We start from the raw sequence: 20304 nt of genomic DNA, 5'->3' as shown, positions 1-20304 counted from the left end.
TGATGCGCGTGTGTGTATGTTGTCCCCACTTCCCGGGGAAAAAACTTGTAAAATCTAAAATAAAAATGTGCGTGTGAGGAAAGGGCGGAAGAAAAACGGGGCCGTTACATAACAAGCAAAGAAATAGGTGTCGCTGTTTGGCAGAAGGTGAGAGAACGGAGCCCCTGCGTTTATTTCCTGCCTCCACAACTCGCGCGGGTAGCATTCATGGAGACGAGGCGACGCCGTCCCCGCTCGGAATCTGAGCCTCCGCCCCAAAGAGACGCGGTTCGATATCCGGTATCGCATGGAGCTTTTTGCCTTTCTAACGGGTCTTCCGGCACAAAGAGGCCAGGGATAGAGCGGCTCCGCTCTGCGTCCATTCGGTCTAACGTGCTGGTTGCGAGCTAGGGAGCGAGCGCGCGCCTCGCCAACCCAGACCTTTCTGCCTCCGCGAACGCTGCGCGCCACTCCGCCCTCTCCCGCTTCCGTGCAGTCAGCTTCGCCGGAAGTGGGTTTCCTGCGTAGCGGTTTCCATGGCGATGGAAGATGGCGCCTCGCAGTAAGTCGGGGTCCCGGCAGCGTTCTAGGGGCCCTGGGGGCTGCGAGGTCACGTCACCGCGACTGATCCCCGTGGAAGGCTCGGCTCTTCTTGATTCCCACCCCGCTCGCCCGGCCCGCCGCCCAGGACACCCCGAGCCCTGGAGCAGGGACGGGAACTGGGCTCCGGCTGCAGCCCGGCAGCGACGGCGGGGATCCGACGGCATCCCGCCAAGCGCTCCCCAGGCGGGAGGAATAGCCGGAGCGAAGGGGAAGGAGGCAGAGTGGCCCCCGGGTCCCCAGAGCCTGATGAGGGGCCTCTTGGCTCAGCCTATCGCTGAGCTCCCCCAGAAAAACCATCCTGCCAAAGGAGGGTGGTAGACTCGGGGCCACGTCCTGCGGGAGGCTGCCGCTTCGCAACCCTCTCCTAGCGTAAAGCTGCCCAAATACGGGGTTTTGGACCCTTCCAAGGGGTTCAGATCGGTGGGCTGGGGTTTTTATTCTCTGCTGCTGGTTGGTTTCCCTTTGCCTGAGGTATGTTAGACCATTTGCTGAGGTTCCACGCTAAGCTGGTGAGGCCGCAGCATCCCAGTTTTGAGCTCACGACGTCCAGTGCACCCCCAAATGCAAGAAAGGCAAAATGAAGATTAGCTGCACACAAGGCTTGTGTTCTGTGCCCTTGTCCAGCCCTGTACAAATATTGGCGTCCCCTAATGGCTGTTGTCATCTCAGGGCTTCCATTTTGACAATCTTCACCTCACACCTGTCTCTGTTGACTGAGTTTAGAACAGAACTGAGACTGTCTCATTGGTGCTTGGCTTCTTAGCAGCAGTTTCTGCTTGACTCACACCCTTTGCCCTGCTCCTTTCTGAGGGAAAACCCACCTTGGGATAGATTGGAACAAATGGCAGTCCTGGGAAAACCAGAATTGCCATTGGCTCTGATTCAGCTGGAAAGCAGGGGGACAAGAGGAAGTGTACATAAACTCTAATATAGTCTCTCAAGAAAGTTTGTACTGCTCCTCTTTAAGAGGTGAGAGTGGAACACAAAATGTGTACCCCATAGATAATCATATTCTGGTTTCACCTCCTAGATCGTCAACTATCCTCTACCCCTCTGGAAATTCTCCTGTTCCTGAATGGCTGGTATTACGCAACATATTTTCTGCTGGAGATTTTCATATTTGTCTATAAAGGTGAGTCTTTGAAGGGATGATATGTTTGGGTTGCCTGCAGGCTTTTTTTACGCATTTACCTTGTGGCTCTCACCTGAAGAAAGTGAAAGAACAAAGTGGATAGTGTAATTATTTTTCACCTAGCTGCTTAAGAGTTCACAGCCTTTTTCAGAACCATCCATGTCCCAGTGTTTGTTGTCATTCTAGCTGCTACATTAGATGTTAACCAACATCAGACACTCTTCTTTTATTAAGGAATTCATTAAATGGGAAGAGGCATCTGGCTTTGCTGTTCTCTTAATGCACATGTCCATTTGTGTACCCGCTTAGGACTCCTGTTGCCCTACCCCTCTGCCAATTTGGCTTTGGACCTGATTATGCTTTTTCTCTATCTTGGGATTGAAGTGACCCGGATATTTTTTGGTGAGTATTCAATAAAAATGTTCCCACGAGTAGTGCACTCACCTGCCATTTTGTGAGCATCTTTGATGGCACTTGACCTGAAAAGATGACTCCTAGGGAAACCCAGCCAGATGGGCAGGATATGAATAAAATTTATTGTTGTTGCTGTTGTTAATGTGGTTCACTCATCGATAAATTCCGCTTCTCCAACAGCAAAGGTGTTTGAGAGTAGAGTAGTTGAGCAGAGTGTAAATTGCTGACAGTGCCTTCACTCCATCATTCCAGGCCTTCCTAATTATTCTGCTGAACTGGAATAGGTGCCTCCAATGAAATGAGGCTGAAAAAGGGGCTCTGTGGTACATTCCCTAATTCGGGAGTAGGTAGGAGGCAAGACATCATTATGTGGGTGGAAATATGAGATCCCATTTATCTAGTCTGACTGTCCTTCCTGACCTGAGACTAGCTTATGAACTACAGTACAAATGTTAAATGCAAAATCCCATTCCTTATTCTCTGTTAAATGATTCATGATTCAGGTAGATAGCTGTGTTGGTCTGATGCAGTCGAAATAAAATAAAAGTTTTTTTTTTAAAAAAACGTTATTTTTTAAAAAATTAAAAAAAAATTTTTTTTTAAATTACAAAATTGTTCAGTCGTCAACAGATTTACCATACCCATTGAGTCAATCACCCATCTTCTACTACCCTTCTGAGAAATACCCCACCCCACCTCCCATTATATATAAGGTTCTGGTGACTTCTGTTTCAGTGTATCTGAAGAAGTGTGCATGCACACGAAAGCTTATACCCAGAACAAACTTAGTTGGTCTCGAAGGTGCTACTGGACAATTTTTTGACTTATTTAGTTAAATGAGTTATTTAGTTATTTTTTGACTTATTTAGTTAAATGAGAACTGATCCCTGAAAAGTAGAGCTATTCATTTTGTGCCCTCAGATTCCAAATACTGTGGCTTTTATGCTGAACAGGTCTATGCATTTTCTTTTTAATATTTTCTGTGTATGGCAGGCTCAAAAGGGAACCTCTGTCAACGGAAAGTGCCACTTGCTATCAGTCTGGCTTTAACCTTTCCAGCAGCAGTGATGGCAGCCTATTATCTGCTGCTGCAGACTTATGCTCTGCGGCTGGAGGCCATCCTTAATGCTATCCTCCTCCTCTTCTATGCTGTGGAGCTGTTACTGGGTGTTCTCACTCTGGCTGCCTTCTCCAGGTACTTTACTTGCCTACCATTATGGTATTTTAGGGAAATATTTTTTTATGTGCATTGATTAGATTTTGTTTTTTAAGACACTGACTGTATTTACATGTAATGTTGGGTTTAGTGCTATATGGAAAGGTCTAAGTGAAGTTTCAGGCTCGTGTGTGAGTCCCCATATCCTCTTCCTTTATGGCTGGGAGGACGTGGAAGGATTTACTTTCATTTTTAAATAATCCCTGTTTAGCGTCATGTTGGAACCAAGGATCCTGGTTTAAAACAACAAAAGTCCTGTGGCACATTAAAAAGTATCAAATTAGTTATGGCATAAGTTTTCATGGACTAGCTTAAGCTGTAATAAATGTGTTAGCTTAGCCTTTAATGTCCCCCCAAAACTGGACAATATTCAACCAAATATCCACACTAGTGCAAGGATTAGTATTAGTACAGTGGGACTTCTGTGCTCCATGCCATTCCCAGAGCAGATTTAAGGGGCATGCAGGTGGGGAATATGCTCAATTGCACAAGGAGAAATCTTTCTTCTTAGCGCTGTGTTGAATGCAAGCCTGACTGTTATACTCTCTGGAAATTGGTATACTGTAACTCTGATCAGTTTAAGAAGCCAACTTTGTAACCCATAGTGTGAAGTTGATTTATTATGGCACTTACCAGAGTTTTAAACCAGGATTCCTGATTCAGACATAATGCTAAGCTAGGATTCTTTAAAAATTTAATTAAATAGAGAACACAAAATCCTGCTGAAGTCCTCCTTGGCTGTTGTGGGAGAACATGCAAGTTTGACGTTCTTTTTCTGATTGATTCAGGCTCAATGTTGTAATGCTAAATTGCACAGGTGGCTTATCATATATTTATGTTGGTTGGCTTATTTCTTCAAACAGGGGAATCAATGGAATACAAAGGGATAAAGTACCCATGGGCTCCCCAGATGTTGCTAGACAACTTCCATCATCACTGATTATTGGCTATGTTGGGAGTTGGATTCCAACATCTGGAGGCCTGCAGGTTCCCCATCCTTGGAATAGGTGTTCAGTCTGTTCCACTGTACTTTGGGTAAGAAGGCAGAGGTATTTGCTGTTGCTGTTGCTAAGATCCTCATGTTTCGCTCTATATTTTCTGCAGTTTGGACTCTTACTGAGAACCTTTGTGGGCTGCAATGTATGGAACTGTGTGCTCTTCAGATTGGAGAGAGGCTGCATGAACCCTCCATTTCTGTGGCTGGAACAAGATGAGGTGTGTGTCCAATTCCCCCAATAAGCTGAAAGAAGGCGGCTCAACTTCTCATTTCAAGCTCATTCAGGTGGAGCACCATTAGCAGGGTCTCCAGTGTCTGGAAACAGTTTTCATGAGATGACGGACCCACACACCCTAACTAAGCTTGCAATCCTCCTGGAGGGCGCCAGTTGATCCATTCCAACTTTGTACCTTTGGTAATTGACTCTTGCAAGTCAAAAGACTATGGGCCAGTGAATGCCACCTAATAATCAGACTTTGCCTGCAGCTGGTGTGTCCTTTGAATTCCCCAGCGTGGTACATTCTAACAACGCAAGACTCTAGCATGTGTGCAGTGACTCAGGAGGGCAGTCTTGCTCATCCTCCCTAATTGTTGTGTTACCTCCTGTGCCCTCTTCCTGAATGTGGGTAGGGATAAGGGCAGCAGCCCTTGTGCCCCTTCCCCCCAAATCAGTGTTGTTATTGGTGTGTATTGATAATTTGTGATACTTGGTTTTCTACTGCACCCTTGGAATAAATATTTATTTTTAAACTACTGTAGCTATGTGGAGCTTCAGACAAACATTGGTACATGGGAGAACAGCTGTGCTCCTAGAAGCATGGGGGACCCCTCTTGGGCTGAAGAAAAGTACACATCTTTAAGATAACTGAGGCTTTGCAAATCATCCTAACTGCAGGAAGGTGCTTCAGAAGGGACCTCATGGGCACAGAAAGTTTTTGCATAAGGAAATTCATATGAAAGGGTCCTGGCTTGGGTCTGCTGTAGGTAGCAGAGCTTTCATTTAGAGTTCAAGTATGTCCTGTGTGAGGGAGGATCTACGGAGGAAAGGTCATTTCCAAGAAGTCTAACACATGGGCCAATTGGGCATCAGTTGAGATAAGCATGAAGTAAGCCCACACAGAAAAAGTTTATTGGTGGGAAGAGCAAGGTCAGATGCTCTCAGAAATGGAACAGTGTTGCTCCAGATGCGTCTGAAGCCCCTGCCCATAGTCGGCCTCCTTGCTCAGCCACAAAAAACTTGTTGTTGGGTGCTTTGATGATCAGGCAGCTGGAGGATGCAAACTGGATGGTGAAATTGCTGGGACGGTCACTGTTTACCAAGATTTGTCCATCGTTATCCAGAGCCCAGTACTTGCTGCCTGCAGGTCAAGTGGCAGAATTAGTGGAAGGAAGGGTGAGGGTCAGGGAAGGTAGAGGTGTGGCAAGACCAGCTCTTGGATCTCTCCGACTTTTACGAGGTAAAAGAATCACAGGTAATTAGGATGTGCTTGTCATGGCAATACTAGGTATGGTTTAGAAAGAAACCATGTATAAAGTGAAAACATGACCGACACCTAGAATAATAGAGTCGGAAGGGACCCAAGGGTCATCTAGTCCAACGCCCTGCAACACAGGAATCACAGCTAAATCAACCATGACAGATGGCCATCCAACCTGAACAGTAGTTTATCCTTAATTGGGCCTAGGAAACTATTGTCCAGGGGTCATGGAGCAAAACAAAGGGCAAAGGGGGGGAAATAGTGATGATGCGCTCTCTTGCATTGTTTTGGTTTGGGAAAGCAAGTTTTGGCCCCCTCCTATGGCTACGTATAACCTAGGCTTGTTTTTATAAAAATCCTTTGATGGCAGCTCCCATTTATGAGTAGGTCATGTTTCTCTCGCAACACAGATACTAGGAGACCCCAACCCCTTGGAATATACTTAGTCCCACCTGGAAACATACTAACCAACTTGGAAGTTGTAGTAGCCTTCCTCGGTGAGCGACAGGCTGCTGGCAACATAGCTGACGCAGTTCCCTTCCAACTTCCTCATGTCAGAACACAGACCCACGTAGCCGGCATCACTGTGCAGGACAAGCAGTGGCCGGTTCACCAGCACCAGCAGGAAATCTTCACTCTTCCCTGAAGGTACAAGGGAAACCTTTAGCATTGGCCGCACCTGGCTTTCAAAGAGAACTATTTTGCCACCCTTCCTTTTGCTCTCAAGAGGGAATCAGCTCCCCAGGGAAAGTCAACTTCAGTGCTAAAGATCAGGAGAAATCACCCCACACTGAGAAGCCAGGCTGAGTGTTGTAACAGGGGCCTAGAATTCACAATATCTCCCTCTAGTCTTTCTTACTTGATTCAAGGTGCTGCTTATGGCACAGAAAGCTTTTAATGGCTTGGACTTCAAATACTGTTCTTCCCTTGGGTTTTATCCTGATTTCTACTGTCAGTAGCATTTGCCCCAAAGTTCATTCAAGTAACCACTATGGACAACAACTGCACAGCTGTTTCTGGTGGTGGTTCCCCCCAAACTGGAACTCATTCTCTGACTGCTTCCCAGATCATATTACAGAAGCAATGTCAACCTACTTGGTATGCAGTTCTGGGGGCCAGGATTATATGCACAGAGGGGCAGTGTTTTAGTGAGTCTTAGGGTGTTTTTTCCTCTTTCATCTAGGCTGTATTTGTAGTGATGTTAGCTACTCCAAAGCGTAAGGAAGGGAGTGTTAACAGAACTCATTCCATCTTGCAAGAGCAAGATTATGAAAGTTTTGGTTGCTGGTTTCCAACAAGAAGCCCTTGAGGTGTTGAAAAAGCCATTTCACAGGATGGGCTTAAGGTTGGCTCCCCATGTTCCAATTTTATATCCAGGGACAGCTTGGTTTCTGTGCAAAGACTTTCCCCACATTATTCCTCTAGAGAGCTATCTAGGGAGTTAGTGCAAGGCTGTCGCTTCCATTCCTTTCCCCTAGAACTACCTAAAGCTAATTTGCAGCTGGCAGTGTGCAGTCTCTCTTCCCACCCTAGCTGTGTTCACCTGTCCACACTGATGCCCTGGTGCTTGTAAGAGAAGCTCTCTACCAACTTGTACCTGCAGCTTTGGGAATTGCCAGGAGCTGTCCATTGGGCCGCATGGACACTTGCTTGTCTGCTATGCGGAGACACACCTTTTGGTCTTGGTACTGGATGTCGAACCAGACATTCCTGTCCTGTTTGGTGTTGCTGTTAATACAGTCATTAGGACCCTGCAAAAGACAGGATGCATTTGTTGGAAAGTGCTTTTTGTGTTTTTGGGTTACTTTGACTGATAGAAACCTTCTGTATCAGTCCCTTTATCAGCTACGTTCTGAGATCCATGTTGATATATTTTCAGTGGAAGGTATTTGGTGCTGCATCAAGACTGAGAATTCCATTGTGGTAGGTGACGCAACCCAAGAGTACAGCAATGCATGAGCTTCTCAATACCAGGGAGGTTAGTCCAGCAGTAGTTACCTCCAAAAGGGGAAGGTTTCTAGCATCAGCAAGCTAGGGATGGTGGTGGACCTTGGCTTTATTCAAAGCCACTTTATTGTTGACTTCACACTTCAAGTTGCACTATGTGAACCATAGCCCAGACTGAAGCCAAACTGTAAGATTTCTAAATGGTATGTTAGATGTGCAGTATAGGTTTTGAAGCACAACAAAAATCTGCAAAATTTCTGACTAGGGTTCATAGCAGATAGTGTATGTGCACACCATGAACAATCTGCACCACAATCTGGGCACAGATGTATCCAGTGGAAGCTGATCCACTTGGGCAAAAGGGGCCCTGCCCCACCATCCTCACTCTGCCCTTGATCAGTCCCCCCATTCTCACTTACAACCAGTCGTGGGGTGGGGCTGCCTGTCAGCTTCCTCCCTCCTTAGTCTCAGTATTGCCCATTGTAGAATATAGTCAGAAGGAGGTTGGGAACAAGACTGGAATGAGTGGCTGTGGCTGAAAAAAGCTTGGGGCTTTCTGCATGCAAAGCAGGTGCCCTACCACCTACGAGCTGCCGTCCTTCTCCGTAGTTAGGAAACATAGTTAGGTCCTGCCTGATCGCTGCTGTTCCTCGTAATGCGTGGCAGGCACACTCACCAAGGACATATATGCACCACTGTGGCTACGGAAGCAGACCTTCTTTGTGGTGTCATCAAACAGCACCTGGAAGATCTCGGTGTTGCCGACAGCCATAGCATTGGCGTAGAGATCAGCACCTGCAGGGGGCAGGGAAGAAACACCCTAGGTCAGCATTCCTACATATGCCATTGCCCACTCCTTGCAGGCTGAAATCAGTGCTTCATGGATCGAAAGAGGAAAACATTGTGCAGAGAATGGGGGCATTGTGTGTCAACATTTGAACCTTCCTATCTTCATCTTTGGAGGCAGGCTGGTTTAAATTCAAATCCTCTTTCAGATCTGGATTAATTGTGCACAAGTTAAATGTGCCGTAAGTTGCTGGCTTGCTGTACTTCATTTCTTCCAAAGGAGTGCAGAGTGTGGATTCAAGTAACCTGTCTCACCAGGGGAGTCCTATGGAAGATCTTTGGCTACATGGCTTCTCCCATGGCCCCCCAAATCTGCTCTGCAGGTTCAAGACAACCCCGAACAATGTATGTAGGAAAGGTGAAATCAGTTTATCTGGGAAGCAGAACAATTGCCTTAAAGTGACATTGAATTCCATCCTGGGTTACTCTAGTCAAAGCACTTTGTATGGTTTTCTTCCAGACTTCTTTCCCCAGTTCTATAGCTACACTATTCATTTACTCAGGTTTTTGCTTTTTCAGCTCACAGCTTACTTAGCCCCATTTCGATTGGCCATCTTGTATTCTGGTTAGCCTCCCTAGCACTTCTGTCACACCACTTTTAATAAGAAATGCTGTGGTTTTTTTCAGGGACCGTAATCTTACTGGATCCTTGCTACTTCAATTGTATGTGCCCTTTTTCTGCTTCTTACTTCTGCACCCTCTTCAGCCATCTTGCCTCTGAGGTCCCAGCATCTAAGCTTACCTGCCTTCTAAGAACTCCTCCCAGCCTTCACCCTGCCTCCCGAGTCAGTCTTATCTCAGTTTTACCCAACCAAACTGACAACTGCCCCATTGCTTGCAGAATGTGGACCACCACTGTGCCTCATTTTCTGAGCAGGTGGAATGGTCACAAACATTCCATCTCATCAGACAGGAAAAGCCAATCAGCTGCAGAGGCTTCACAAAGTGCAATGCAATATAGATAGTGCTGTTTTCTCCTGACTTACCTGGCCTGCAGCAAATGAACTTGTTAGTAGAAGAAGAGCGCATAGAGACCTGGGCAGGGCTGGATTCCATGCTGAAGAGTTCCTCCCGTCCAGGTTTGTCCATCTTTACGGTTCTCATGCTACCCTCTCGCCCAGTCAAGTACTTTCCCTCCTCATCCCGCAGAGCGACCAAGCCGCCATGCACCTCCAGGGAGTACAAAGTTTGTGGGGTAACATCTGGTACCAGTGAGCCGTTGGAAGCCAACAGTTTGCCAGCCCCATTCCTCAATCCATACTTCTTTGCTGGAGACAAAGGCGAAAGAGATGAGAGGTTGACAGCAGCTTGATGTTCAGTCCTGGAAAACAATCTCCAAATCAATTGTCTTACAAAGCAGCATCAGGGCTGATGCTTGTTTCACTGCAGAATTGCCACACAGGCCCACCCTGCCTGCAGTTCTAAACACCAACCCTTTAGAGCACGCTAGTCCTGTTCACCCTTAACATTTCCCATTGTATTTCCCTTACCCAGAACCTCATATATCATTTGTACAACAGCCCCCTGTGCTTTGTTCTGATAGGCAAGTTGAGGTTCATTGGGCCTCAGCTTTGTACAGCATTGGTGGTGCTGATACTGCATTTGTTTCCTCGTAGATTACACCCTATTTTTCTTGCATAGTTACTTTGGGGGTTTACATGTTTGCTTGATAAAGCTAGAGGCCATGACGCCCTACCCAGGTATAGTGAGATGTGCCATGGGCACATGCAGGCTGAGATTGGGATTGAAGTCATGTTCTCATCTGCACTAATACACATCTTTATCCACACTACATGTGTGTTTTAAAAACTGGTTGTATTAGATTCTTTAGCCTAGTGTGCAATTTCACTTAAAAGTGTGTGTGAGAGAGTGGGGAACCTCCAACATCAATACGGTCAGGAAAGAGGATTTGCACTTGGAAACTTCTCTGCACAGACAATTCCCTTTCTTGCCTTATTTGGAAAGTTTGCACTGGTGTCTAACTTACCAGAAAGTCTTGCATAGGGCAATTAGTAGTTCTAAGAATTACCCAGGCTAATTAATGATGTCAAGGAAATCAAAATTCCTGCCAGCCACAGTGACTTTTTGGGTAAACAGAATTTGAATTCACCTGGTATGTATGGGGAAAATTGCCTTCTCTCACCATTGGACTCCAGACCTATTGGAGGAGATGCAAATGACTCAAACTGAACTTTTTCACACATCAATAACAGAGGACTATCTTAGAAGGTGCTTGGGTGGCTTTTGGATAGAGATGTGTAAATAAGGCAGTGTCACTCAAACTTTTTGAATTAAGACCTTCCACTTAGAAGCACTTACTGCCTTCCCAGGCCACCCCACCCACCTGTAGCACTTAGAAATCCTCATGTACAGGTAAAATCACAAGCAGACAAACATCTGTAGAATAAAGTAGCAACTTTCTCACTGTGGGAGGAGAAAGCCTGTGACCAGTACAGACTTTCTCCATCTCTCAAATTTCTCAAGTCTTTCCAGGTGTTCAGACTTACCCCAGGTGTCTGCTCCATAGTTGGAGAGGATAACAGAAAACTTTAAACAATCCTTAGTTCAGAAGAAGTAACTTTCTTGTTAGTATGGTAGCTATAAGTCCTCATCTGCAACAGGAATTACTGTAAGTGTGTGTGTGTGTGTGTGTGTGTGTGTGTGTGTGTGTGTGTGTAACCCTACAGCAGAATGTTTTGCTTCTTTAACACGCTCCCCCAACAAAGGGGGGGGGGAGGTGTGTGTTACAGTATTAGAGAGAAAAATGCACATATCAATTGAAAACAAAATAGGAAAATGCCACCACCCACCTCTGAAATCATAGTAGATAGTGATGACTGATTCAGCCCCCCAGGGCATGTCACGGTCACAGCGCAGCACCCCAGTTTTATCATCACACCGCACATAACGCTTCCTGTTGGGGTTGTACATGGCAACATTGGGGTGGACAGCCAGGTGGAGGGTCCATTTTTCAGTTTCGGTGGCAGCCTGGGCAAAGCAAGTGACGTTCTCCTCTGCTCCACCCAGGTAGCGCTTGGACTGTTCATTTTGCAAGGACACCTGCAGGGAGGGAAGGATGTCTGGTCAGCTACATTGCCCAAGACAAGAAAAGCAGGAATACTCTCAATGAGCAAAGAACATGGCAGAATAAAATTCAGGTATCATTACACCAATTACGTTACACCTTTGGGCTTATGGAGTTGCCATGATCACCCAAATTCCATTGTGCAACAGTTGTTTCCAGTTGTGGATGGGAAGTGGCTAGGGCACCTTGAAGGATACACCCGGCAACTCTTAGCACAGGGACTCAAATAAGCTAGTCAGACACATTCTCTCCCCTTCAGCCCATAGTGGCTATCATACTGTTTGGCCACGGGGCAAAGAGCTTCCCAAGGAGACCATTGGGGAGTGGGGAGAGAGTCCAGGGACATTTTGCACTCTTCCTGATGCACTTTACAGCACTGGAGTGCAGGAATCTGCTGCCTGGACTTACCCGTAAGAATCTAGAAAAGACCCTGCTTCTCACCACAGCAAACTAGTCTGCAAATCGAGCTCAACCCTGCCCTCATTTCTGCCTCTTAATTGTAAAAAACATTTGTAAGCAAAACAAGAGGCCCACATTTGGGCAATAGTGGAATAGTTTTGAGGCCCTATTGAGGCAACTTTCAGCATTGTTTTCCTACCTTCTGCCCTCCGTCTCACCCACCCAACCAACCCTCTTTGTCCAGAATTCCAGCCCGATAATATCGAACATAAGCTACACTTGAGAGATAGGATGCTTGTGCCTGGGTGAGAGACAGCACCTTGCCGTCTGGATATTGATGCAAGAGAAAGAAGGTCTGAGGCCCTGGTTTGTCCTGGTCACAGGTGACTTTTCCATTTGCGTCAGCCGCCAAGTAGCGTTTCAGTGCACTGATCAGGTGAAGCTTTTGGCCAGCCCCTTCTCCTGGGCCAGCTGCCCCAGCTCCCTGTGGGCTCACAAACTGCAGTACCCACAACTGGCGAGGCTTCAGTTGCTTGCCTGTGGCTGCCACCTGGAAACGGAAAGGTTCAGCAGTCAGGTACCGGTTGGCCGCATTAACAAGGCCAAATTCTAGTGAGTATGTCATGGTGAGAATGACAAGAGACTTGAATGGTACCCATTCATCAGACCAGTTATCTGGGCTCACTTTAGATTAATCCTGGTCCCTTAGATCACAATCATCACCTAGCAACCAGGTAAACCCACCCACTCAGCATTAAGCCCCTCCCACAGACTGTTCACCACTCAAGCTGCATTCTGAAAGTACTACCACCTCATCCGCCAGTCACAGGCAAATGCCCTTTTATGACAAACCTTCAGGAAGGTGAAACACAAGCCATCTGTGCAAGCCTATGATCCCCAGAAACATTTCACTGAATACCACTAGCAATCAGGACAATATTCTTGTAACTGAACCTTTTCCTGCCATAGAAAGCCCTTATATGCTATTATATTTCCTTGCATCCTTGCCTTCCTTCACGTGAAAGGCACAATCCCCTTTCAAAGTGTTTGAGTTTCATCTGTTTCCATCATGGCTTCATTTCCCCATCTCTGTTCAGCATAATGCTTATGCCTTTTTATGAAACCTGTGATTTCTGTTCATGTTTTCCAGAGCAAATATTTTTTAAAGGAGCTACTTAAAATGATGCTGAGCATCGAATCTTCATTCAGTGTACTGATTTCACACTGGCAGAAATTCTCAAGGGTCTCAAATCTTTCCTTGGCTTGCTACCAGACACTCCCCTTTAAATGGAGATGACTGAGAGATAGAAGCTTTAAAAAAATCATGTTAATATGTGTACATAGTGGGTTTGGAACTAGTTTAGCAATACATAAAACCATGGCTGAACAAGGGCTACTACCCAGCCAAAATATGGCACCTGTCTTATCTATCCACCCTCTTTTCCATATCAAGGTCTCCCCCCTGCCCCCCGCTCATATTCAGCAGAGATTCTAGAAAACAGCTCACCCAGCATTCAAAATAGTTACAAAATGAAAAGAAGCCATACAATGCAGTATAAAAGATTGACAATATCATCAAGTTTATTACACAATTTCCAACCTATCAGAAAAAGACAAACAAATCAAATCACGAAGAACAGGGGTGAGTTTGAGAGGAACCAAGGCTATGTTTCTGTTGTTTCATTTCTTTCTTTTCTTTCTTCCATTATTTCAAAACAAACTAAAAATGTCCATTATGTAAAAAGCAACTTTTCCAATAATCAATTTTTAATATATTTTACAGTTTAAGTTGTCACTCCATTGCTTACACAACTTTCCCCGTTTTATTTTTTAAAAAACCACATTTAGAGCTGAGCACCTCTGTGATCAACAGTACAAAAGGAGGTGCCACATCACACAAGAACATCCTTTGCCAGACACCACCCCCTCCGCCTTAGGCCACAACATTGTTCCGTGAGACAAAACAGGGTCCTTCTACAAGGGAGGCTTCACCATGCAGCTGAACAATCACATTAAGTGTTCGTGAACACAACAGATGCTTGGCCTCACTACCGAGATCCAGTTGCTGGAGACTGCATATTCCAGGGTGTAATGTGTTACCTTGATTTTAAGTAACTGGGTGCTCAGGCTAGGATGGAGCAATGAAAGCTGAAAATGAACACCCGTAGGGTTGCAACTCAAAGATGAGAGCTTAATCAAGAACTCTGCAGGTGCTTTTGTCCCATAATGCTCCAAACACGCAGGTTTTTGCTGCAACTGGTCTCAAAGGGCTGCCTGGTGACTAGAATGGCTCCAGAAACCCTACTTACGATTACATAACACAGCTAAAAATGGTGGTGTGAAGAGACGCCTCCGACTGTCTCTAATCGTCTCCCTAGACTGGCATGCCAGAGATCAGTGAGGTATGGTGCTATCTGAAGCAAACTCATGAGTGAACCACTCCAAAAAGGAATTCCTTTTAAAAGGAGGCAGGGGCCAAGGAAAGCTCTGGACCTTAAATCAACATGTTCAACAAGTACATCACATAGAATTTTAAAAATGCTTAGGGTGTGCTGCATTCGGTAACTTCCAGGTAGCCCCAGCTTGACTTTGCCCCTTTCCATTCTATGGTCTCCGTTCACAGCACTTCCTCTACAACAAGGAAGGCGGCAATCTGGGAGGGGCTGGCCCCAGAAACAAAGGTTTACATCAGAAGTTACAACTGGAGCAGCTATTGCATGAAACAAAGCGAGGAAAAATGGTTAGCAAATCAGTGGAAAGCGGACCTGCAGTAGCCAGATCTATTTTTTAAGGGAGATTCAACGTTGCGAGCCGGTTGACCAACGCAGGCCCCTCTAGAAGAAGCCAGGTAGAAAGGTGACATTTTCCCGCAACTAAAGGAGGAAGGGAGAAGAGGGGTGACCCGAAGAAGCAGCCAGCCTGCCTTCCATCCTAGCAGGGAAATACTGTTTTCTAAGCTGTGTACAACGGTGCTGGAGGGCGAGACTGAAGCTGCTTGGGGAAAAGGATCAGATTTAAGGAGGAATGGATGCCTCGATGCCTAAGAAAACAATGCAATGTGGCCCGTGGACACGAGTTCCGGGGAGAATAGGGTCAGACATCTCATACTGTGCTGAAGCACCAGTTTTTCTTGCAGGAGACGAGCTGGATGGGCTCCTTCCCCAGTGCTCCTAAAAAAGCCACGGAAAGGAAAGAGGCGAGAGACCTCTGTGGAAAGCACCATTCTCTTTGGGTCCAAGAATCCATGGATTGAAGTGGCCCCCTGGTCACGGTGGCTCAGACAACCAACCCCTCCCACCCTCCAAGTCATTCAGTGCTTCTCCATCAAGCAGCAGCGACAGCACACAGGCAGAGCTCAGGTCCCAATACCATGGTGTGCCAGATGGAGTTCTGCAGGCAAAGTCCCTTCCAAGGGGTCCGGAAAGAGCAGAGGGCAGTGGGAAGGAGGGGGTGGAGAAGCCTCCATATTTTAGTCTTGATTAAGGAGAGGAGATCAGAGTCCATAAAAACACTGAATGCTTCCCACGCTCCTAGAAAGAGACAAAACAAAATTGGCAACGCCAGTAAGTTCTATAGCACTTTCAAAGAGGTTTGTTGAGAATTTTGTTCATTAACCCTGGACTGTAACTCCATGGGGAAGTCACAGTTATTTCCACATGCAATAGGGAACCAAAGCTACAGGGTTGTCTTAGCTCATGGTTGAACTGGACTAGACTCAGCACTTTACCCACTGAATAAAACTTACTCTCAAGTCAGACTCATCGCCACCTTAGGTGCTAGTCACATTCATAAAGCAAAGAGGGTGGTGAGATTGCAAGGCTATGTTTTACTTATTTTTGTAGTTTCCACCCCACTTTTTATTCCAGGGCACCCAAGGCAGATTGCCATTGGAAAAAATTGGCTAATTTTCAAGTTAGAGAAGTTATTCTACCAATACTAGTCTGTGATGCTCCTCTTGAAATAAAAGATCTGAACTCTTTTTTTTTTGCAATTTCTCTCCCTTATGCTAGGTCTGAGAATTCAAAGTAATATAAGTCAGCTGGATTTGTTGTTGGGTTTATTGGTTTGCTTTACAAAGAGGCAAACAAGACCAGCAAACATTAACACAGAGATGGTAAAAACTCTTCAAAGAGATAGTTACGTCTGTGAATCATAGCTGGGCTCATCAGGGATTCCATAAATCAAACACACTAATGATGACCGAATCTGAATTTAATGCTTGCAGAGGTACAGCCTCAGACACAATCAACACAGTCAGGAAGGGCAAAAGTAGCTTTCTGCACAAACTTAAAAACAAAACTGCCCAAGCACTCACACTTTCCCATGGCATGGATGGGAGCAATAAGCCATGGAGATTGGCTTGTCATTAACATGCACATTGGAATCACAGCTTGTTTCTCTTGAACAATGGTCGGTAAGTCAAGAACAAACTTTGGATTGCGGATTGTGTCTTGATCAGATTATTGCTGTCATTCATGGCAGGGCAGCAGCAAACTGGCAGCTACTGAGCAGTTTGCATTAGCATGCTACTAGTTCACAGTAACCAGGACTTATTGCAATATATAGACTGGGCTCTTGACACATTTACCAGGGCATCTGATTCTAACCTACAGAAACATCGTAGTTTTGCTCCATAAGACGCACCTAGTTTTTAGAGGAAAACAAGAAAAAAAATATTCTGAATGAAACAGTGGATGTATGATTTTTGTGGTTCATGCTGTGGCCACAGACGTGTGATTTGACGGCGAGTTTGGGGTGACCCAAAGCAAAAATCCTGAGGATCCATGTGGACCTGTGCTTTGTAACCACATTTTTGCGCCATTGCGGCCCCACGCAACAGTGGGTGCGGGATTTTATTTGGTGCAGGCTGTAGCCATGGACATGCTATGTGATCTGATGTGATTTCGGGTGACCCAATGCAAAAATCCTGAGGATCCATGGGCTTTTACCCCCCTCCTCCCAGGCAGCCTCCTTTATCACTAGCGTCCCTTATCTCCCTCCCGATCGCTTGCCAATCAGCTGCTTCCTTTCAACACTCCCTTCCCTCTTGTTTGCCTTAGTGTCTTCCTTAGCTGGAGCAGTTTTTTGCTTATCCTTTTCTTCTAATTTCTCTCCTCAGTGCTTTAGTCTTCCTGTCTCCTCTCCTTCCAAGTTCGCTGTCTTTACCTCCCCCCTCCCAGACAGCCTCCTTTATTGCTAGCGTCCCTCATCTCCCTCCTGATCGGTTGCTGATCAGCGGCTTTGTTTTAACACCCACTTCCCTCTTTCAAAAAAAAAAAAAAAAAAAAGCATGATCTGCTTTTCGCCCTTGGGCAATTCGGCTCCAGGGACCACAGACATCTTCCCTTACTTTTTAGGAAGAAAAAAGTGCATCTTATGGAGCGAAAAATATGGCAATCCACTGGTCACAGTTCAAGGAATAAGGAAAAGTACCCTAACAAAATTGCATAGTTAGCCTGAGACACACAGTTATTCAGAGCCCAGCTGAATATACTAAAAATCTACTAAGTTAGAAAATAAACAGCTCAAGCATGCACTCAAAGTGCAAGCCAATCAGGGAGCAGACAACTCCCTTATTTTTGAAAAATCTTACCTAGCAGAACATACTGCATGGAGAACACAATACAATATGTATTTGCCCTGGTAGCTTAAGATCCATGCATGACCAGTCCACTCACTGGAGGGAAGTGTGAGATTATGCCATGGAAAGTCTTCCAGAGCATAAGGGAAATCAACCTTACCTAGCCAGCATCTACAAGAGGGATGATACTCAACTTGAAGAGAAGGCACTTTTTTTGGAAAGGAAAATACACTGGGTGGGTCTGGAGGGGATGGGAAAGGTAAAGCAACCTGGAAACATCTCTCACTTCTCTCAGTGATGTCGGTCTCTTTCTCTGTCCCTGTCTCTATGTCGCTCATGCTCCCGGCTTCTTTCCTGGAAATAGTCCTCATGCCGATCTTCATTATGGACGATGTCTCGGTGCCTCCTACTGCTCTCACGAGACCGACTGGGTGATCTATCCCGAGACCGGTGCCGTTTTCTGGAAAACAATGAGGTATCTAGTTACTGGCAAGCTGTAACAAGACCCTTTCCCCTACCAAAAGCACTTATTCCTACCTGGCTGTACAAAGCCCAGGAAGGGGACCAGAGCACAACTGAGACTCGCCCATCAGCAACATGAGCGACAGTAGCTGGATGACTTGGCAATAACTGTGCCTGAAGCTCACCTGGAAGAGCTGCTGCTGGTGCCCATGCTGTAAGACTTGGCTTCAATGCCATGAAGACAATCCTTGAGTGAAGAGATAAGGACTCTACACCGCTCATCATTTGCGACACGTGACTGTTTAATCACAGCGATGGCTGTGAGCAGGGTCTCAATGGCATCGCTGTAGTCCCCTGCAATATAACAGAGCAAAGGCGGCATGGTAAGAATGAGGCCAGGAGCGAGAAATGGCAAGAGGTAGCAAAAGCCAGCTCTGGTTACCTGCACTGGCACCAGACACAGCTTTGGAAATGGCACTGCTGGAAATTGCTCGATTCCTGTTCATGATATCCTCAAATTCAGCTTCACTGACAGGAGGCGGCAATGGGCCCAGTTCCCTGCTGTAGTACACAAACACACACAGAGGATAAACAGCTTCAAGCAGAACTATGACACAGTTCCTTATTCATAGACATGGCAATTCAAGGCCTTTCAAAACAGCAATGTGTGGTTGACCAGGTACTGCCCCCCTCCCCAAAGCAGGTATTAAGTAGCATCCTTCAAGAACCAAGTTGTCAGCTGTCGTGCCCTAGAGCTATGCGAGGCATTTTCTACCACCAACGAGAAGGTGGTTTCATGTCTAGTTGAACCATCACTCTTTGCATAAAAACAAAATAACTGAGCCCTTGCTAAACAAGAGGCTTAGCTACTGTTCTTTGCACTGCTTAGTTTTGATTTTTTTCTTCTCAGATTCCCGGGAATGGGCTTGCTCTCACCTGCTGTGGTTGTATGCTGCAGAGGTCTTGTGATAGGTGTCTGGCGGGGGCCCCATTGCTGCATTGGGTGGGGGGAAGAAGGCTGGGTTGAGGTGCAGCGCAGGTGGCACGGCCCCAGGAGGTGGCACAGTGAGGTGTGGAGGAAGTCGAGGGGGAGGGGGCATGAGGTGTTGGTAGTGGATTCCTGGAGGGGGAGGGGGAACCCCAAAGCTTGAGGAAAGAGGAGGGGGTGGTATGGGTGGAGGTGGCAGCCCCATGAGAGGAAGCGCAGAAGGAGGGCGGTTGAAGAAAGGCAACACAGGAGGCTTCTCAATGCGTGGCGGCGGCACAGCATTCTCTGTCGGAGTGGCTCGGCCATCTACTGAGTCGGAGGAATCCCTTGAGTGAGCCCTCGGAGGCACCCCTGTCAGACATCACAGAAGAGGAAAAGCGCTCAACACTGTAGTAGTTGGGTAGGTCAGTTTTCTGACAAAATAACCCTCTCCCCGCTTTCCAGTAAGTACACCCATGTCAACCATCATGCCTCTGAATTACAATAACACCTTGCCCAAATATCAGAACTCTTATCTCATACATGTGAGAAAAGGTGGGTTTCATTGGTATGTGCACACAGATTTTTGGGTTGATTTGGGCAAATGTTGAGGTATCTAGAGAGATACCTTCCTGCTCTGGAACTGGGCATTCCCAGTCTTGGCCAAGAGATCTGTAAGAGCTCTCTTAAGTGTTGTGTGCTGAGTTGACAGAGATAGTTGTAATATGCACTGATTATGAGTCAGATGGACAGGCAGCATAACATGCTAAATCAATGCTTAACTTTAATTGCAATTTACAATAGCAGTGTGTCCAAACTGAACTGAGAACATTTCATTTACGGTCTTAGAATGTCTTGAGTGTATTTTACACTGTTCACTTTCAGTGAAATAAATTTTGCCTGAGCATTCAAGTAATACTTATCATTCATATAGTGCTTATAGTGTGTTCAAAATGCTTTATGTATTAGCACAGTAAACTTGCTAATAATCCTACTTGACAGGTCTTTATCGCAAAGATTGTAGATAGGTGTTTAGGCTGAAAAAGTGTGGCTTACCTAATATTACCTAGTGACTGAGCTTATAGCCAAGGTGAAATCTGAACTGGTGTCTATGTTGTTTACATCTCAGCCATAGTCAGTATGTTATATTATATATAGAGATATATTAAAATCATTTTTAATGTAACTGATTATAACA

General features: G+C 45.9%; 3 protein-coding genes across 8 annotated transcripts in view; 1 reads left to right on the top strand and 2 right to left on the bottom strand.

Moving 5' to 3' along the window:
• Window positions 1-232: 232 nt before the first annotated feature.
• The window catches only part of TMEM216 (transmembrane protein 216), a 22212-nt gene continuing 2140 nt past the window's right edge, over window positions 233-20304 (top strand). The window contains exons 1-6 of one of the 3 annotated variants that reach the window (XR_014009936.1): window positions 233-541; window positions 1613-1714; window positions 2024-2116; window positions 3122-3323; window positions 4449-4626; window positions 6230-6253. Coding sequence is in view for 1 of the 3 variants with exons in the window: in XM_081201302.1 (XP_081057428.1) it covers window positions 529-541; window positions 1613-1714; window positions 2024-2116; window positions 3122-3323; window positions 4449-4464 (426 nt within the window). In the remaining 2 variants the exon portion in view is untranslated. Of the gene's footprint in view, window positions 542-1612; window positions 1715-2023; window positions 2117-3121; window positions 3324-4448; window positions 5096-6229; window positions 6254-20304 lie in introns of those variants that run through there. The other 2 variants (XR_014009935.1, XM_081201302.1) reach the window with 2 other exon arrangements.
• Window positions 5449-12841, bottom strand: LOC308590598 (fascin-like). Of its 2 annotated transcripts, XM_081200793.1 has the most exons (8): window positions 12416-12841; window positions 11423-11672; window positions 10723-10770; window positions 9599-9880; window positions 8443-8561; window positions 7417-7570; window positions 6288-6461; window positions 5449-5699 (listed from the first exon to the last, which is right to left on the bottom strand). In XM_081200793.1, the coding sequence occupies exons 1-8, from the start codon at window positions 12719-12721 to the stop codon at window positions 5500-5502; spliced, it is 1533 nt and encodes a 510-aa protein (XP_081056919.1). In that variant the 5' UTR covers window positions 12722-12841; the 3' UTR covers window positions 5449-5499. The 2 variants fall into 2 exon arrangements, with proteins under 2 accessions (XP_081056919.1, XP_081056920.1); XM_081200794.1 differs by lacking the exon at window positions 10723-10770 and having other exon boundaries at window positions 12416-12838.
• CPSF7 (cleavage and polyadenylation specific factor 7) overlaps window positions 13655-20304 on the bottom strand; it is a 22873-nt gene continuing 16223 nt past the window's right edge. For all 3 annotated transcript variants that reach the window (XM_081200815.1, XM_081200817.1, XM_081200816.1), the window contains 5 exons: window positions 19076-19478; window positions 18582-18700; window positions 18325-18493; window positions 17964-18137; window positions 13655-15626 (listed from right to left, as the gene is read on the bottom strand). In XM_081200815.1, the coding sequence (XP_081056941.1) occupies window positions 17969-18137; window positions 18325-18493; window positions 18582-18700; window positions 19076-19478 (860 nt within the window). In that variant the 3' untranslated portion in view covers window positions 13655-15626; window positions 17964-17968. The remainder of the gene's footprint in view (window positions 15627-17963; window positions 18138-18324; window positions 18494-18581; window positions 18701-19075; window positions 19479-20304) is intronic.

The sequence above is a fragment of the Podarcis bocagei genome (assembly GCF_964188305.1).
Source record: "Podarcis bocagei genome assembly, chromosome: 1".
In the NCBI taxonomy this organism is placed as follows: domain Eukaryota; kingdom Metazoa; phylum Chordata; class Lepidosauria; order Squamata; family Lacertidae; genus Podarcis; species Podarcis bocagei.
Note: the sequence above shows the minus strand (reverse complement) of the source record. Positions and strands in the feature narration are given on the sequence as shown.

Excerpts from the sequence above, each read along its gene's own strand:
- LOC308590598 (XM_081200793.1), bottom strand. The coding sequence starts at position 12,721 with ATGACATACTCACTAGAATTTGGCCTTGTTAATGCGGCCAACCGGTAC. Across the intron at positions 6,462-7,416 it reads GGCAATTCCCAAAGCTGCAG|GGAAGAGTGAAGATTTCCTG; the intron begins GTACAAGTTGGT and ends TTGTACCTTCAG. Across the intron at positions 5,700-6,287 it reads CTACTACAACTTCCAAGTTG|GCAGCAAGTACTGGGCTCTG; the intron begins GTTAGTATGTTT and ends CTTGACCTGCAG.